Consider the following 16117-nt stretch of genomic DNA (forward strand, 5'->3'; position numbering starts at 1 on the left):
AGAAAACGACACTAAACACGTGGCTGAATTATGTAGCTTTGCATGTGCTAACTATTATAACTGCACGAAGCTCTAACTGCTTCTCAAGAGCACAAAGAGAAGGAAATGCTGATTCTAATTTCAGGAACAAAATGACAAAAGGAGGCAAATTAGAGTTAGAAGTTATTTGAATTCAAAAGAAGTCTACCATCTAAAATTGCACAGTGAGTGCAAAGATGGAACTGTGTGTGTGTTACAGCCTAGCGGGTAACAAGCTCACTATGTATTTGGGCTCATGTTCGTGGTAATGACAGTGCTGAGGTTTGGCTTGGCTCGGTTGACCACAGCAGTGCCTAACGCTCAGGGACGTGATCTTACACCTACTGGGCTTCAGAGGCTTCCTTCTTTACCCTCTTGGGAGTGCTCAGTTCCCACTTTCCTGCTTAGGCAGCCATACCAACACTGTATCTATGAATGGGATGGGACTTTCGACAGGCGCTGCAGTAGCAGATCTCAGAAGCAGGCTCACCAGGAGTGTGTGGGGAGGAAAGAGTGGGAATGCTTGGAAAATAAGTTGATTGGGAAGCTCTTTGGCTTAGAAAGTTTCCTACAGAATGAAGGAGCTGAAAAGTCCCAGCAAGAAGTAGGCTTTGGCTCTTACCTTGGCAGCACAGGCTGACTTACATTCCAGACAGCAGCTTGTATGCATTGCATATATGCAGGACTAGCAGGCTCCAATTTAGGACATAGAAATAACAATCACCAGAGCATCTTGTACGTATGACTTTCAGAGATCCTTGGACGCCCTACAGCTGAAGATAAGTAGATGAGATAGCAATGCCCATGTATATCTGATGAATGATTTAACTATTAATTTATAATTTCTATGCTATCTCCTGCCTCGCAATTTTCACCTCAAGTTGCCTCTTGACCAGTTGTGGTGCAGGTACAGCTTTGACAGTGGAACCACGGTGGTCTGGGGTAGCCCAGAGGTCTGAGGACAAATGCTCTTATAAGAGAGATTTGTTATCCAAATAATATCCTGCTGCTCTGTTGTAATAATTGTCATTTCAGTGCTGGCTAAACGATGCCATTAGATCCTGCTTTTCTGGTTAGTTAGACCATGTATGATATTGATTGTACCTGGCAGATGTTAACCAGCCACACGGTCACACAACAAAAGACAGACTCCATCTGGGGGAGGGGAAGAGGAGAGAGAGAATGAAGAAGAGCTTATTACACAGTGATGGATATCTTGCATCATTGTCACCATTTCTCTTCCACCATAAGGCCCCAAGATGTAAAGATCTGTGCTTTCAGGGCATGGCATACAGATGTTAAGAGCTGTTCAGCTCTCAGCTAGCAAAGGGATGTTGCTGCACAACTGCAGGCTCCATGATACACAACTACCCAGTCTGGCTGCTAGTGGTAAGGCAGGAGCGAGATTACATTCCCAGCTGGGAGTAGCTCTTCACTGTGTTCAATTCTCTCCTCCTGGCTTCAGGCACCTACTTCAAAACTTTGATGCAAACCGCAGTTCTGGCCTCATTCTGACTCAAGTAAGTTCCCTTCATCATCCACTAGCCCAAAATGAAGCCCCTAAACCTGACCTTCAGAGCTCCACACATCCCAGTGCTTGGCTACACCTCATTAACTTGGCCTTTTCCCACTGTCAAAACAGCAGTAGCAACAACAGCAGTGTAGTTTTGTTTAAAATATAAGAGAGGAGTTTGTACTCCTAGTCTTCCTCAAGCAATCTCTAATGATAATTCAGCATTTAGTGCTTATATAACACAACTGAAAGGTGTTAATGGAGTGTATTTACAAAGTATTACTTCTGTTGAAATTTTATTTAGATGGTAATGCCATCAGGATTGTGGAAAATAGACTTCCTAGCCACTGACCTTCCAAAAACAAAGGGGAGCCACACCATGTGTTAGGAAAGGGAGAGGGATCTGGAGAAAACTAATAATGTCACCTACTTCAAAAATGCAGTATTCTCTTTATACTATGAAAGTGACTGAATAAAATGACTGTCATCATTACTTTGCTAAATAGGATTTTCTAGCTTGTGTCAGATTATTTTAAACGTCAGTTTGACTAGTCTGATGCTGTTGATTTGTCCCTAAGAAGTGTATTACATTAATTTAGCCTTATAGCAAGAAAAAGCTTTGAATGATGATACCATTTATTAATGTTTTTTGCTTTCATTCAACAGACATGTTGGCTTTGCCCATGTACTCAAAGCTTAGGTTTCAAAGGTAAGTTTACAGTGTTAGTTTCAGTCATGGGTAGACCTACCCTCTGCAATAGCCATCTGGTTGTGAAGGGGCAGCTGGCTCCAACCAACCCATCCACAAGTACTAAAAGGGGCAGATAACCTCTCCTGCTCCACTGTACTACAGGCATGTGAGCAGCAGGCCTGGTTCACACACCAAAATTTTGGAAAGCAATGTTTTTCCTAATGTTTTTAAGGAGACCTTAATCTGCTGTGAAGCAATTTAGGAGAGTCACAGACTATCTTAGCAAAGTTATTCTACATATGGCCATGCAATGACTAGAAGCAGTACAGCAGGTGCTGAAAGGAAGGTGGACAGGTTTGGAGAATGAGGTCAGGTTACCTTTCTCCAGGAAATTCACTGGTTAACTGTGAGCCTAGTTGTAGCTGTGGGCTGAATAGAGCTGACTGTCAATCAGGATCCCAGTGGCTTTTCCCATCTGCTGTTAATAGGTACCCCCCTAGACCATGGATGGCCGTTCTTCTGGGACAGCATGCAGGCGTCTTGTGAGCACACAGCTAGCAGGGAATTTGCCACTTTTCATTTAGACAGAAAGCTGGTCCTCAGTGCTGATGGGCCCTAAAACTCATATGGCATAAATTGCTAGGTGCACAGCTTCCTGATGGTCGTAGGTTTATTGAATTGTTTTCCCCGTATTCTCTGCTGCAGCTTGCAATTCCTGTCCTGAATTGCTCTGCACTATGGCAGGATTGTTGGGCTCCAGCTCAAAGACAGCTCCAGTCTGGGGAAACCATCCTTCTGTGGTAAGTTTTTAAAAATGATACTATGGGAAGCTAGGTTCAGATCCTTGTGCGTAGTACATCAATACAGTTCTACAGATCAGTGAGCTCCTGTGGTCCTCACTGGTCAACATCCACTGTGCGGTACTTAGTAGAGTGCCTGTAAGCAAGTGGAAAGGAATATCCCCTGCGGGCTGGGGTAAGGAATCTGTCTCTTGATGGCTTGACTTTAGACTATAGTGGGGCACTCCACTTGCCTGCAGATTCATCCGTATGCATTGCCTGTGCTTCATATCGTCTCTGCATTACACTGTTCCCCCGGACATCTTTGCTGTGCTGACCCTGATGAAAGGTTTCATCTGTGTTTTGAAATTTAGATGAAGCTTTACACTGAGTCCAGTCCTACCTCCACCGCTCTGTTGTTTGGAAAGGGCAGTTGTTTGGCTGCCTGTTGGGAAGCCTGCTCTCTGAGCTGCTGTGCCTCCTGAGCCAGGTACTTAAATTAATTGGAAGGACCTGCCTGAAACCTCTTCAGTCACCCATTAACTCAGCCTGGCTCCTTCCTGTTAGCAGTTCTCTTTCTCTATGCCCAGACTGGAAGGAGCGCTCTTTAATTGTTGCAGCCTATCTGTTTTGATGAGTTTTAACTTGTGTTATTAAATATGCTTCACAATAGCAGCTAATTGTTCCCTAAGTGCTGTTATAATTTAGCTCCTACCTGGCAAAGGAAGGAAATGAACTAGAAGCCTTCTTTCCTCCCTTCCTCCCTGCTACCAGTTTCCCAATGAGTCTTCTGCTTTCAGGAGAGGACTCTGTCCTTGGTGCAGGTGTGAGGGGGCAGTGAAAAGAAAAAGACTTTGCCCCTTGCTCTGTAATCTCTTTGGAAGTTGATGTCCTGCACTGTTTTTAGCTCAGTCATGAAGACCTGCACCATCACCTGGGGGCAGCCGAGCAGTCACAATCGAAGATGGAGGCAGATGGCCTCTTCAGGAGGCCAAGTCCTAAATGCCTTCTTCCCTGAAATTAGTGTCACATGAATAAAAATCAGTAGTGTTCAGTTTGCTTTCTTTTTTGGAGCGAGGGAACAGCTAAGAAGGCAGTTCCTGTTGCAATGCTCTGTATATTATGCAACTTCCAGGAGAAAAGGGAGGAGGAAAGCTTATTGGATCCTTGCTGAAAGTACTACCAAAGGTGAGATCCTACGACCCAAAAACATAGCCTGCATAAAAACTCACCACACTGAGATATTTTATTAACAATACATGGTGCTGCCTCCCTTTCTCAGTTCTGAACAGTTCTGCCAAGAGTTAGTGGCAAAATGAAAGGCTCCACTCAGGCCTGTGGATAAAAGATGTCTGTCACCAGCTTTGTTCTGACTTTGAGACAGATGGTCCTGGCAGACAGCTGGATGAGCCCTGAACTACATCTTGTTCATGCCTCTTTGCCAATGTCTTGTATTTTTTCTTCTGTTTGTATTTCATTTTTGGTTTTGTGTGGCAGAGATCAAACAAGCAAAAGATCAGATTTTTGCCAGGAGTAGAGCAGCTGACCTGACCTGGGTGTGCTGGTCCCAAGCCTCTTTTGTTGCCTTTCCCACTGGGATAAGCACTGAGACAACAAGTCCTTTGGATTTCTTCCTCCAAGAGCAGTCCTGCTTTGTACTGGACAGTGTGGGCAGTGACCTGCCTCTCATAGATCACACAGGACAGGTGTGCTTTTACCTACTGAAGCCTTCCTGGGAAGCTCCTGTCCACATTTGGCCAGCCGGGGCACCAGGACAGAGAGCACTCTTCATCTTCCACTAGGTATTTTGGAGGCTTCCTTCTGTTAAAGGGTAACAACACTTTATGCTTCTGATAAAAGGACCCAAATCAGCATTTTAAGGACACTCCGGCTAGATTTTGTCTAGTTCATATCAGTGGCAGGTAGGATACATCTGGAGACAAACCTCTTATGATGCTGCTGTAGTTTTTGGATGTGGAAGAGCTGCAGCTTTCTGCTAATACATCCCGTACATGGGCACATGCCGACTATGGCAGGATTGTTGGGCTCCAGCTCAAAGACAGCTCCAGTCTGAGGAAGCCATCCTTCTGTGGTAAGTGCCGTACGTGGGCACGGGGCACAGCCCTGGAGCAGGCCAAGCATTCCAGCAAGTGCCCGTGGTGATATAGAATGTATTTATCTCCTCCTCAGACTAAAACAACTTCAGAATAAGCACAGGGCCAAATTCATTCAGAATTGCTAAAGAAACTCGAGTAACTTTAGAATTGATCTTGGCACCAAACAGACAAAACCAAGTTATTAGACCAGCTGCAAGTAAATTTTGCTTTGGACTCCCTTTACAGTGGTTGCTGACCAGCCCTGATGTACTACACAGTGCTGAGAGTGCTCTGTAGTATCATGAGTGTCTTTAAGGTGAGGCAAATGTTTTCAGGATTTCATTTAATACCTGCATTTAATCCATTAGATTTCCCTGCAGACCTCCTGAAGGCTGGGCTGTGATTAAGGAGGAGATAAGTGCCCTGTTTATTGCTCTCCTGATACCTCTTCTCCACTTTCGCCTCCACTTCCACAGGCAGTCTTCACCAAGCATGTTCAGTCATGCCAGGCCCCAGAAATGCGTGTAGGACCTGCCTGCCCAGTAACACTTGTCCCCTTGGAGACTCTGAAGCATCCGCCTCACTGAAGAGGAGACAATCTCAGCTCCAGCAATGCAGCTTTTACTCTCTGGTGCCAAAAAGCCTTTCATGACTGCCACAAGCTGGTAGGTGTCTTGTTGCACCTCCTGACCATCTGCTGGGCATTCACAGTGCGGAGACCCCCTGCTCCCTAGCCCGCTGGATGTTTCATCTGGAAGCCAGGCCTCCAGGAAGTAATAGTAATAAATGTTAGATTTCTTTCCTTTCCAACATGGGTTTCTAGTGTTGATGCTTTTATAACTGAGCTCATCACAAAACAGTTTTAATATCCACTGCAGGCTTGAATTGCACTAGACATTTTCCACACACAGCTGCCATTCTTTCCTGTGCCATCTTCTGTTCACTGTTTTTGACCACCTGAACAGATATGCCTCCATGCACAGTATTCAGTGCACTTGCTTTCAGTATTTCTAATGGCTTGGCTCACATCTTTGCTGGGGCAGACTCCAGTAGCTTTCAAATTAGTGATCTCCACAAGGAGCTCATTAGTACAACGGCAAGTTGAAGGTCTTTGGTTGATGGCAGCATCTGGTCCACTGGTGCACTGAAGACGCTAGTGCCCACTGTATGACGGTTGGAAAATGCAAAGTAAAGACATTGAAAGGCCTGAAAAAGTGGAGAATCTTGACACCTGTCTTAGACTAGAAACATCCACATGATTCTTCATGGCTGCTGTTTATGCAGATAAGCTCTTCAGAATAGCTGCAATGATGTGACTGGCTCGATAACAAAACCTGTAACTATTATTTACTGCTTTTGGCAGCAGCTCCTGTCTAAACTGTACACAATCTGTTATCTATTCACTGTCCCAAAGGGAGACATGTTTCAAGAGGGCTGGGAAGTCCCCTCTGTGATTTTACATACTTGTTTCCCATACGCATATGTAAGCACACACTCAGATGAAATGTTCAAAGAGAACATAGGTGTGACATTTTAATGTGATATTGGACTGTTGTTTGCAGCTCACTGCTGCAAGGTATTCTTGCACTGAATCTTCTGGCTTGGTGAAAGGAAGAGTCAGACCTTTAAAATGGATCTGCAGGCTTTTGCTGAAGTTGACTGCTAACTTGGGAGCTTCCTGGTCCCTTTGTGTAATATCCAAGAGGTAGCTGCATTTGGAGAATATTACCCTTCCTAATGGGCTCTGAGACAAAGGAATATATGAGGCTAAGTGGATCATAAGTGGAGTCCTCCTTCAGCCTGTCGTATTTTTCTTTGCCTGTATATAGCACCCATGTGGCCTGGGAGAGTGTATGAAAGAGAAATTTGTCTCAAGATTTGTCATTTGCAAAAGGCCATATTTCCCTGTAACTCCAGCTCTCTTCAATTGTCCCTGCTGTAATGGGGATAGTTCTCATCTCCTGACATCACTAGGAGGGCTGAGAGATGATCAAAGCACATATTCTTGGAAGAAAGAATTGTATGGCAAACGAAGTATAATTATGGTGACAGTGCAGGGAGAGCAGATAGGTCTCCCTGAAAAGATTTTACAGTCTAATTTGCATTTTAAAAAATAAAGATTTTTTTTGTTAGAAGCAGCAGGGAAACATCATGAGAAATTCAGCAACTCAAAATATTTCAAAGGGACAAAAAGAACAAGGTTAAAAAAAAAAGAAGATCAAATCCAAAAGATCAAATCCCGTCCTACCAAATCACATCTAGCTCAAGGATAAATAAAGATTGAGTGTAAGGGACAGACCAGCCTAGGGCTGATGCCGGTGCACCGGGACCTGGAGGTACCATGAGCTAAACACCTCTGACTTGTCCTTGTACTAAAGAGCTCCTTGTGAGGCTGTTAATTCACAAGTTAACAGAGTCTGCCCCAGAAAGGGCTGAACCGAGTAAACCACCTCGTAGCTCCCTGGGGATTCAGGTTAGAAGGTAGCTGGAGAACTTGCCTGAAACCCTGCACGGCTGTAAGGGTGACGGCGCCTCCACCTCCCTGTCAGGCATTGCCCACCAGGGCTGCCCCGAGGCCAGCCAAAGCCTTGCTCCTGCTGTCTATAGAGCCAGCTGCGGTCATGGCTGGGATCCATGCGGGAGACGTGTGTGACAGCGCCGAAGTGCGAGGAGTGCATGCAGGCATGAGGCCGTGGTGGGGAGGCCACGGGGGGCTGGAGGTGAAACTTGTTTTCAAATTCACACCCGTGTATGATTGCAGGGGCGGTGGTTGATTTACAGTCAGCACTGCCCAGGACAAGGAGAACATCCGGCACCTCTGCAGAAAGCAAGTATGGATAATTAACTGGTCAAAATGACCTACCCTCTCACTCCCCCGTAAGGGGCAGGCTTGGTTCAGACTCTGCAGCCGAAGCGTACCCTGATCAGCTGGTTGCAACCATTAAATGGTGTTTGGCATATTTCTCCCGTCCCATACATTAAGAGGGGATATGAAAAGCATCAACTCCGCTGAAAGTGTCTGGCAAATCTGGGGACGGATCAGGCAGGTTTCCACTGTCAGAAGTGCAGAAAAAAATGATGGTGAATAAGAGAATCAGTTTACCAGATGGATGTGAGCCAGACTTCTCGGCTCTACTCACAATTTTAGCTCACTGCAAAAGTATCACTGCTCATCCTCCTTCCTACAGCAAGTAATTGGGCTGGAAGATGCTGGCAATATGGGTTCCAGGTGAAAAATCAACAGAAGCAATACGTCAGCTCTTTAAACACATCTGTATGACGCACTCGCCTTTCTCTTTTTGCCAGATATATCCTTTTTGTGCACAGACATGAAAACCTGTGGAGCAGCATTTGACCAACCTTAATTTTAAAGCTGGATCCTCTGCTCATTTCTCTGGCTGCGCAGCCCGAGGTTTCCTCCTGCTGCCATGCTCAGCTCTTGGCAGGATTTGCACAATCCTGTTGCTGCATGTAGCTAAGGTAAAGCACAAGGTCTCCAACACACTGCAGTGGAGCTGAATCGGTACCGACATGGCTGGCTCAGCTGTCTCTCTGCCATCTCTGGCTGATTCATTAGGCTCAGACTGTTCAAAGGGATGGAAATCAAATTATATTTAGGTCAAAAACATATTTTGAACAAAAATACCTATTATATTTAAAGTATTTTATTCAGAGACTCTCTGTCTGCTGCCTGCAGGATGGCTGCACAAATACTCACTGTCCTTAATATATTTTTTTAATGATATAGAAGGAGCTTCCAAAATCTGATTTTTTAAAAATATAAATTAGGCTCAGTCTCTCCATCAATTTAATCAATGCTGATAAATAAGAAGGCACCTTCTGGCAGCTCATTAAGCATCCCAAAGGGGGGGGGGGAATACCCACATTTCCCTGGGTAACTTTGAAAGAGACCAAAAATAGCTCTGCCACACAGAGTGCCAGGGTCGCAGTCCTGGCTGGGCTCTCCTCTCTGCTGGGAGGGAGGGAGCAAGCAGGCAGGCGGCATTTCGGGAGCACCAGTAACCAAGCATCGCTCTTTGCGCTTTGGGCTGCCGCTCCTTTTAGGCAGTGGCCTCTCAGTGACACTCTGTGACACATGCGCAATCATGTCTTAAACCGCTGCTAGCACCTGGCTATGCCTCCTTTCAAGAGCACACGCGTGATGATCTACTTGGAGTTTATAATAGCGACCATTACTGTGGAAACAGAGTAATACTCTGCAGTCCGTACCTTCTCTTCAGCCTCAGCTCCGGCCCTCCTGGCGAGGAGGCTGTGTTCACAGTCAGTATGTTTTAAACTGGAGTGGATTGCGATGTTTTGAGACCCACGCTCGTCCATGCTTAAATCAAAATGCTAAAGCATGCTGTCAACAAACTCGGGTCGTGGAGACCTTGCCCAGGGCTTCCGCTAGGATACGACAATACGAGGCCTACAGAGGCCCAGAGGGATCCTCTGCAGCACTGTGTGACACCCCAGCACTTGGTCCAGCACTTGCTCTTCTTCCTCTCCATATAGCAGGACGCACAATCGTTTCCTCTGCTCACTAACCACTCAGGAAAGCATTTCAGACAGCCCCGGTGACTTGCCCTGTCACTGAAAGGCCGCATGTCCTTCAACCTGATTGTAAACTTTCCATTTCCATGAGAGCTTCATTTCCCATTTGATCCCTGATACAATCTTCTCACTGCTCCTAAAGAGCCCAGCAGGAGACAGAGACCCAGGCTAATGTGGCTGCTTTCCCCCACCAGGCCCTGTCAAACCTCTCAGCAGCCACCCCGCAGCTGCTGGCAGCGTGGAGCCAGGACTCTTTGGATGTCTCAGGGAGGAGGGGATGCTATTTTTCCATCCTTCCTCCAGGGGATCTTCAATTCCCTTGGTGCTTGCAGAGCAACAGTCTGTTTAATTTGAGTCTGTTTGAAGGCACAGCGACACAGGAAAGAAAAAATGGATGGACAGAGACTCCCTGCTGGTGGAAGCTGCTTCTTGGGAGCATTATGGAAAAGATTAAACCACACCTGTTCTCCAGTGTTGAGCTTGGAGATCTCCCCCTTCATCAGCACCTTCACTGATCTGCTTTGGCCAGTTCTGCGCTGGCCGAGCCAGGGAAGGTGCCGTTCTGCTGTGGCCTCCCTGACCTGGGAAGGCTGCAGCCCTTGTGATGCCTGGTAGCTTTTGTAGCTCTGGCGCAGAGATGGAGGCAGCTCTCACATGGCTGGGAGAGGCACCTGGCGCCCGGGACCTCTGGGGACAGGAATACGAGCAGCTTTTCTGTTTGAACTGCCATGCCCTGGCCTTAGGCTCACTCATGAGATAAACCACACATTAGGCTGAAAGCAGGCATAGAAACTGGTTTGAACAGCGTTAGACAAGGCATTTGCACGGGGAAGGCTTCCGAGCTGGCCCATACTCACAGTATTATTTGATTAGAATTAGCAGAGTACATGCAGTTCAGCAGCCAGAGGAGATGGCTGGGCCTTCCTCAGGATTGATGGGCTCTCTCCCGTGCATTAGCATCAACCTGCTGGCAGTTGCTGGCTGCCCAGGCTTTGCTTGCAGCAGGGACCATTCTTCCTGTTCTGGCATGCGCGCAGAGCCCTGCTTCAGTTAACAAACAAAAAAATCCCAACACTATTGATCCTACTTCCTCCTGTTCATTCAGGCAGTGTTTGTCCTGACAGGGGAGTAAACGTGTTTATCTGCCCTTCAGCACAGTCCTGACCAGCTGGAATAGAGCAGAGCAGAGCTCCTGTCCAACAGTCAGAAGCTGTTAAAAAAGACAGGAAACAACAACTGCATCTCTCCATGTATCCTGATCTCAGCAGTACTCGCGAGGGAGATACGTGGCCGATGAGAGAGGGAAGGCATGCCCTAAAACCAGTGCACCCTTATGTGCAGGACATTCCTTGATGAATGACAAAAATTAGAACCATCATACAAACCACACATAAATGTGCTTATTAAGTAAAATCATTACTATATAGATGATTATGCTGGATATAGATGTAATATGCTCTCTTAGCAGAAAACAGTATTTCTTTACTCAAGCTTCAATAAGCCTACAGCTTGATTCTGCAGACTAAATGATTGATTTGAACTACTGGTGAGTAATAATCACAAACAGCTGTACTGTATTCAGGATCAGTTCTCGGTTTCATTCTTTGGCAGCTTGTACCTACCTGTATTTTTTCAATGTTATCCTTGAATTCAACCAGAATAAATTCTATACAGACTTGGTAAAGCTCCTCTTTTTTTATCAGATGATTATTAAATTGTGGTATCAGATCTTGGAAGCCAAGCTATGCAATAGTACCATTTTAACTGGCAACAAGATGACCGTGAGACCTCTGTCATCAGCATACACATCCCTCCAAGACGAAGGAAAGGACTGGGAGTGCTGACGAAAGAGGCTCCCACAGCACCAGTCTAATGAAATATCCTTCCTGGAAGAGAGCGTGGAGGATTCCAGGAGGCAATCAAGGAAGCTCTGCTGAGGAGAAACAACGCAGGGTAGTGATTCTCTCCCTCAAAAGAGGGCCTCAGAACAGTCATTTTCTTGAATTAAGTAAATCAAACTGATAAGCAAACCACATTTCCAACTAAACACATGACAGATTGGAAGCAGACAATGGGGAGAAGTTTCAGTTTATTTATTCCTCTTTAAAATGACTTAAAAGCAAATTTAAAACACTATTTTAAAAAAAGGGAGCTTCAAAATATCAAGAAGCTGAAAACAAAACCACAAAGGAGGCATTACAAGTTAGCAAAACATACAAAGCCTAGTTAGTATAAAACAGATTTACAGTCTCAGTGGGCAGCAAATCCACCCTGCCTGTGTAAATTGAACAGCACTTGATACCAGCCCTACCCTCTGCAACACACAATTCTTTCATCGTTTTGTTTTATTGTAGCACTGGATAGGAAAACACAATAATTTTAAAACAACAACACTTCGTTGAAAGAGAACACATTACAAAGATGATATTGCTCTGTAGGCACTGGTAAATGTTTTTCTGTGGTAACAGAACGTGCCAAAGCAGAATTCAAAACGGCATAATTCTTTTTAAAATGGTACAACCCTAGTGTGACTGAAAGTAAAACCTAGCTGTGCTAGTTTTCTGGTACTGCTTAGTTACAGCCCTATCCACTGTGAACCGTCTTCAATATCGGAGTTTGGGCACAGCTAGAGAGAAATAATAGGCAGCAGGACTGGACAATGAAGGGATCTCCTAGTAAGTCAGAATGCTCTGACAGCTTAGATCCATGAGGGGCTTTCTTTACAAAGATAAAGATATGAGAGTGACTGTATGTGCCTGCCAAGGCTTTCACTCTGGATACTTCTAGTTACCTCTGACCTAGAGGTGTTGAACATTTCCAACTGAAATGCAGGAGAGTGACACTCGTCATCTCTGAAGAAGCAAGTCATGCTCTAGGTGCTGGTCTAGGAGATCCCTACAGTTACACAGGCTTGCGTGTAAAGGATGGAGCTGACAGAAGGAGGAAAATCTTTTGTCTTTTCAATTTGAGAAGTGAAATTCCTCAGCTCTAAAACACTGAGGCTGAAACACAGGTTAAAAACTGATCATTCTTACAACCACCACCAAGGAAGAGGTGCAGAACTCTGCTTCCTATTCTTCCCCTACCTACAACAGACAAGTCACCCAGCTGTGCCATTGCTCCGTTATAATTAACATCCCCAGTTACCCTCCCCGGGGGGGTTCAACTATCTGGGAAACCAATGCAGATGTAACCTGGCCAGGAAACACTGCAGAGTCAGACAGGGCTGTGACTGCAACCTCCCTCTATAAAAGATCTAGAAACAAGAAGGCAGGAGCAATAAAAATAACACAGGTTGCTGCCCACAGGGCTGCTTAGAAATAACCAGTCCTGTGGCCACTTGTCGCTGGCAGGAAGTTAGATACAAGCTATTTGTGCCCAGGCCTGCAAACAAGCCCTGCCCAACCACATCAGCAGACTTGCTCTCCCTCCTTGCCCCGTTCAGCACAGGCAGCTGTAATATAACTTATACCCTCTACTGCAGAATGCTTTGCTCAGACAACAGAGCGCTCACATCCTCTGAGGGCAGAGATGTGGAATTTCTTAGCATCTGCAACAAAAATAGACCCAAAACAGCTGGGGGGGAGGCATTGATTTAACCCAGTGCCTGTGCAGGGCACCTTAAAGCAGAGTTTTCCCTCATAAACTTCCTCACTTCTTAATCTCCCATTCCTGTTTTGGCACATGCAGCCTTCCTGATGCCCCTCTTTGGTGGGCAAGATGCCTGAGATTAGAAAGTCCAAGCCCCAATGTCCCTGCAGGCAGGGGAGAAAAGATTCATTTCAGTCTGGTTTTACTAGGGAGTTTCTAGCTTAAAAATTCATGTTTTAAAAAAATGCCATGGCAGGAAGCAGTTAATCAAACATGTCCTCAAACATACGCCGACCCATGGCTATATAAACCTCTTTTTCCTCTGGAGTCATCTGGGCCACCAGCTCAGGGCGCTGGCTCACTTGGCTGTAGGAGTGTGGACGCCCAGCCACCATGACAGTGGGATCCTCTGCCACTACCTCAAACTCTTCATCTTCCTCATCATCCTCCAGCCCGTATGTTGTGGTGGCTGCAGCAGCAGGGCGAGGAGGGGATTCCTCCTCTGACTCACTTGTCTCACTCTCGGAGTCACTGGCATTGGTACCGGAGAGAGGAGCTGCACCTCCAACTGTGACTGTTGAAGCAGAGGGTGTCTTCTTCTCATGGATAAGCAGGGCACGCATCACCTCCTCATTGTCATCTAGCGCTGCTCGGCCTTCCTCACGCTCCTGGAATGCATCCAGATCCCGGCCACCTGCAAAGAGACACAAAGGAAGAACAGTTTCTTCTCAGAGATCAGGGCGCCAGCCCTGAAGGCTCTCTGGATCTTTATTCCTTATTGCTGCTATGCTGTCACTAAAAGACTCCGCAGGGGGGTGGTTAAACTGAGATGTCCCATAGCCAGACTGAAGCACTTTCATTACTATGGAGCTGAAAGCAGTCCTTAGGATCTAAAACTGGACTTCCAAATGTCTGAACTATGCATCTAATCACGATACTTGTCAGAGATGCGGCAATCCCCAGGAAGGGCTGTTTCATAGGTGAACGAGCACAAGCTGTTTCCTTTTTGACCCTTTGTTTCTGTATTTATGTCCACAGACTGGAGGATTTTCAGTGACGATGAAGACCCTGGGCTGTTCCAGGCACTGCCTACAAACACCGAAACAAAAACAAAGCTCCCAGTCTGTAAGGATTAAGACAGAGAAGCAGATGGAAGCAGGCAGACAGGGAGTATACGGAAACAACATTTTATAAATCAACATTCAAAGGAGCAGTGTCTCAGAATCTCAGAGGTGCATCTAGCAGCACTGCGTACAGCACAGCATGGAAGGGCTGTGTTAAAACACTGTTCTCCAAACTGAAATGCAGCCCAGCCACAAAGGTGAGGCTGGTCTATCTGGCCTCCTACGCTGAACTCTTACTTGCAGGGGGCTCTGGCTTCCCAGTTGACAGACACAAGGCCTGTGTTCCTGCTTGGGTAAGCGGGGCTGTACAAAAGCTGGGAGACATGGTTTGGGTAAGCAGGATGTCTGTAGTTCACATATTTGAAAGATAAAATTCTATTCAAGAAGTGCCTTCCTCCAGAAAATCTCTCCGAGCCCTACATTTACTAACTACTGTCAGTCTACCCAACACTAATAAACTTACGGGCAGTATGAAAAAGAACAACAAACTAGGAAAAAAAAAGAAAAATAGAGAACCTTATGTAAAAACAAGGGATAAAAAAATAGGACATTCCCCATGGCAAACTCTCTCTTGCACCAAAAGCCTCTGCATATGAACAATCACTGGAGCTGAGGGGAGGGCATTCTGCTATCATACCTTAATGTCACTGGCCCTCTTTTCTAAGACCAAGACCCTCATGGTTTTATCACCATGTCCAAGCACTTTACATCCAAATCTTTCCCCATAGGGTCAAAAATGCACTTGCTACTTTTTTTCTACTTGAGACAAAAAATGTGCTGAGAAACAGGTAAACTAAGGAAGCAAGCTCCGCATATACTCCTGAAAGCTGTAAGAGTTTTTGGCTAGTTGTGCTTGATCCTTTTCTGTGATTAAAGTCAAAAGACCCATCCTAACTTTACTAGAATCACGTTTTTATGCCAAATTTCTACAGCCAATAACAAAGGTATAGACTGAAGCAGCTAGCAAGCAGTATGTGCAGGTGTTCGTTTCACGAGTCCCCACGTGTAAGGGCTAGGTGTCTACACATAGTGGGACACACTATGGGATGTGGCACAATGAGTGTTTAATATAAGGCAAAGGCAAGATCAAAACACAAGAGTGATCTACAAAATGATGCTTTAACTTATTCACAGCTGGGAGGCTTTCTTGTGTGATTGCATTCTTATCTTGTTCCGGGTCTCAGGAAAATCTCCTCTTCTCTACCTTCACATTTTCCTCATTTTTGACAGTCTTCTTGATGTTTACAGAAACTTGCTGTTAAAATGTGATCAGTTGTCTTGGTGAAAGAAGATGCAGCAATCTCTTCAGATTAAGACTAGTCTCATCAAAAGCTTGGTACATTAGTATCACCTGGAAATAAGACTACAGAATCGGAAGTAGTAGTTGCAACAGGACAGAGATTGCTGGATACAGGTCCACAGTTTACGGCTTCATTACTCTGGTCAAATTCAGACATCATAACTACACGGATCTGCATGGCAACTTAATAGGAAGAAACAATCTTCTTGGCAGCTGAAAATAAGAGCAACTAATTCCGCAGTTCTCTCTTCAGACAGCTAATATCACTGAGGTGCGCAGCCCGGTCTCTTAGCTTCTCCATAAAAACTGAGCTCAGCAGAATGAGTTCAGAATGACCGAATTCATTCAAAGCAAGTAACATCCAGCCCAATTCCCTTCTCCAAGAATGGTTGCAACCAAAGAGAGTATTCGGGTTTTGTTATGCATGGGCTGATGCCAGCCCCTATGGGTA

The 16117-nt window shown here is 45.6% G+C and overlaps 1 protein-coding gene across 2 annotated transcripts in view; it reads right to left on the reverse strand.

Moving 5' to 3' along the window:
• Positions 1 to 11723: 11723 nt before the first annotated feature.
• GTF2E1 (general transcription factor IIE subunit 1) overlaps positions 11724 to 16117 on the reverse strand; it is a 55509-nt gene continuing 51115 nt past the window's right edge. For both annotated transcript variants that reach the window (XM_062595080.1, XM_062595072.1), the window contains exon 5: positions 11724 to 13936. In XM_062595080.1, coding sequence (XP_062451064.1) covers positions 13506 to 13936 — 431 coding nt within the window. In that variant the 3' untranslated portion in view covers positions 11724 to 13505. The remainder of the gene's footprint in view (positions 13937 to 16117) is intronic.

The sequence above is a fragment of the Rhea pennata genome, chromosome 1 (genome assembly GCF_028389875.1).
Source record: "Rhea pennata isolate bPtePen1 chromosome 1, bPtePen1.pri, whole genome shotgun sequence".
Taxonomy (NCBI): domain Eukaryota; kingdom Metazoa; phylum Chordata; class Aves; order Rheiformes; family Rheidae; genus Rhea; species Rhea pennata.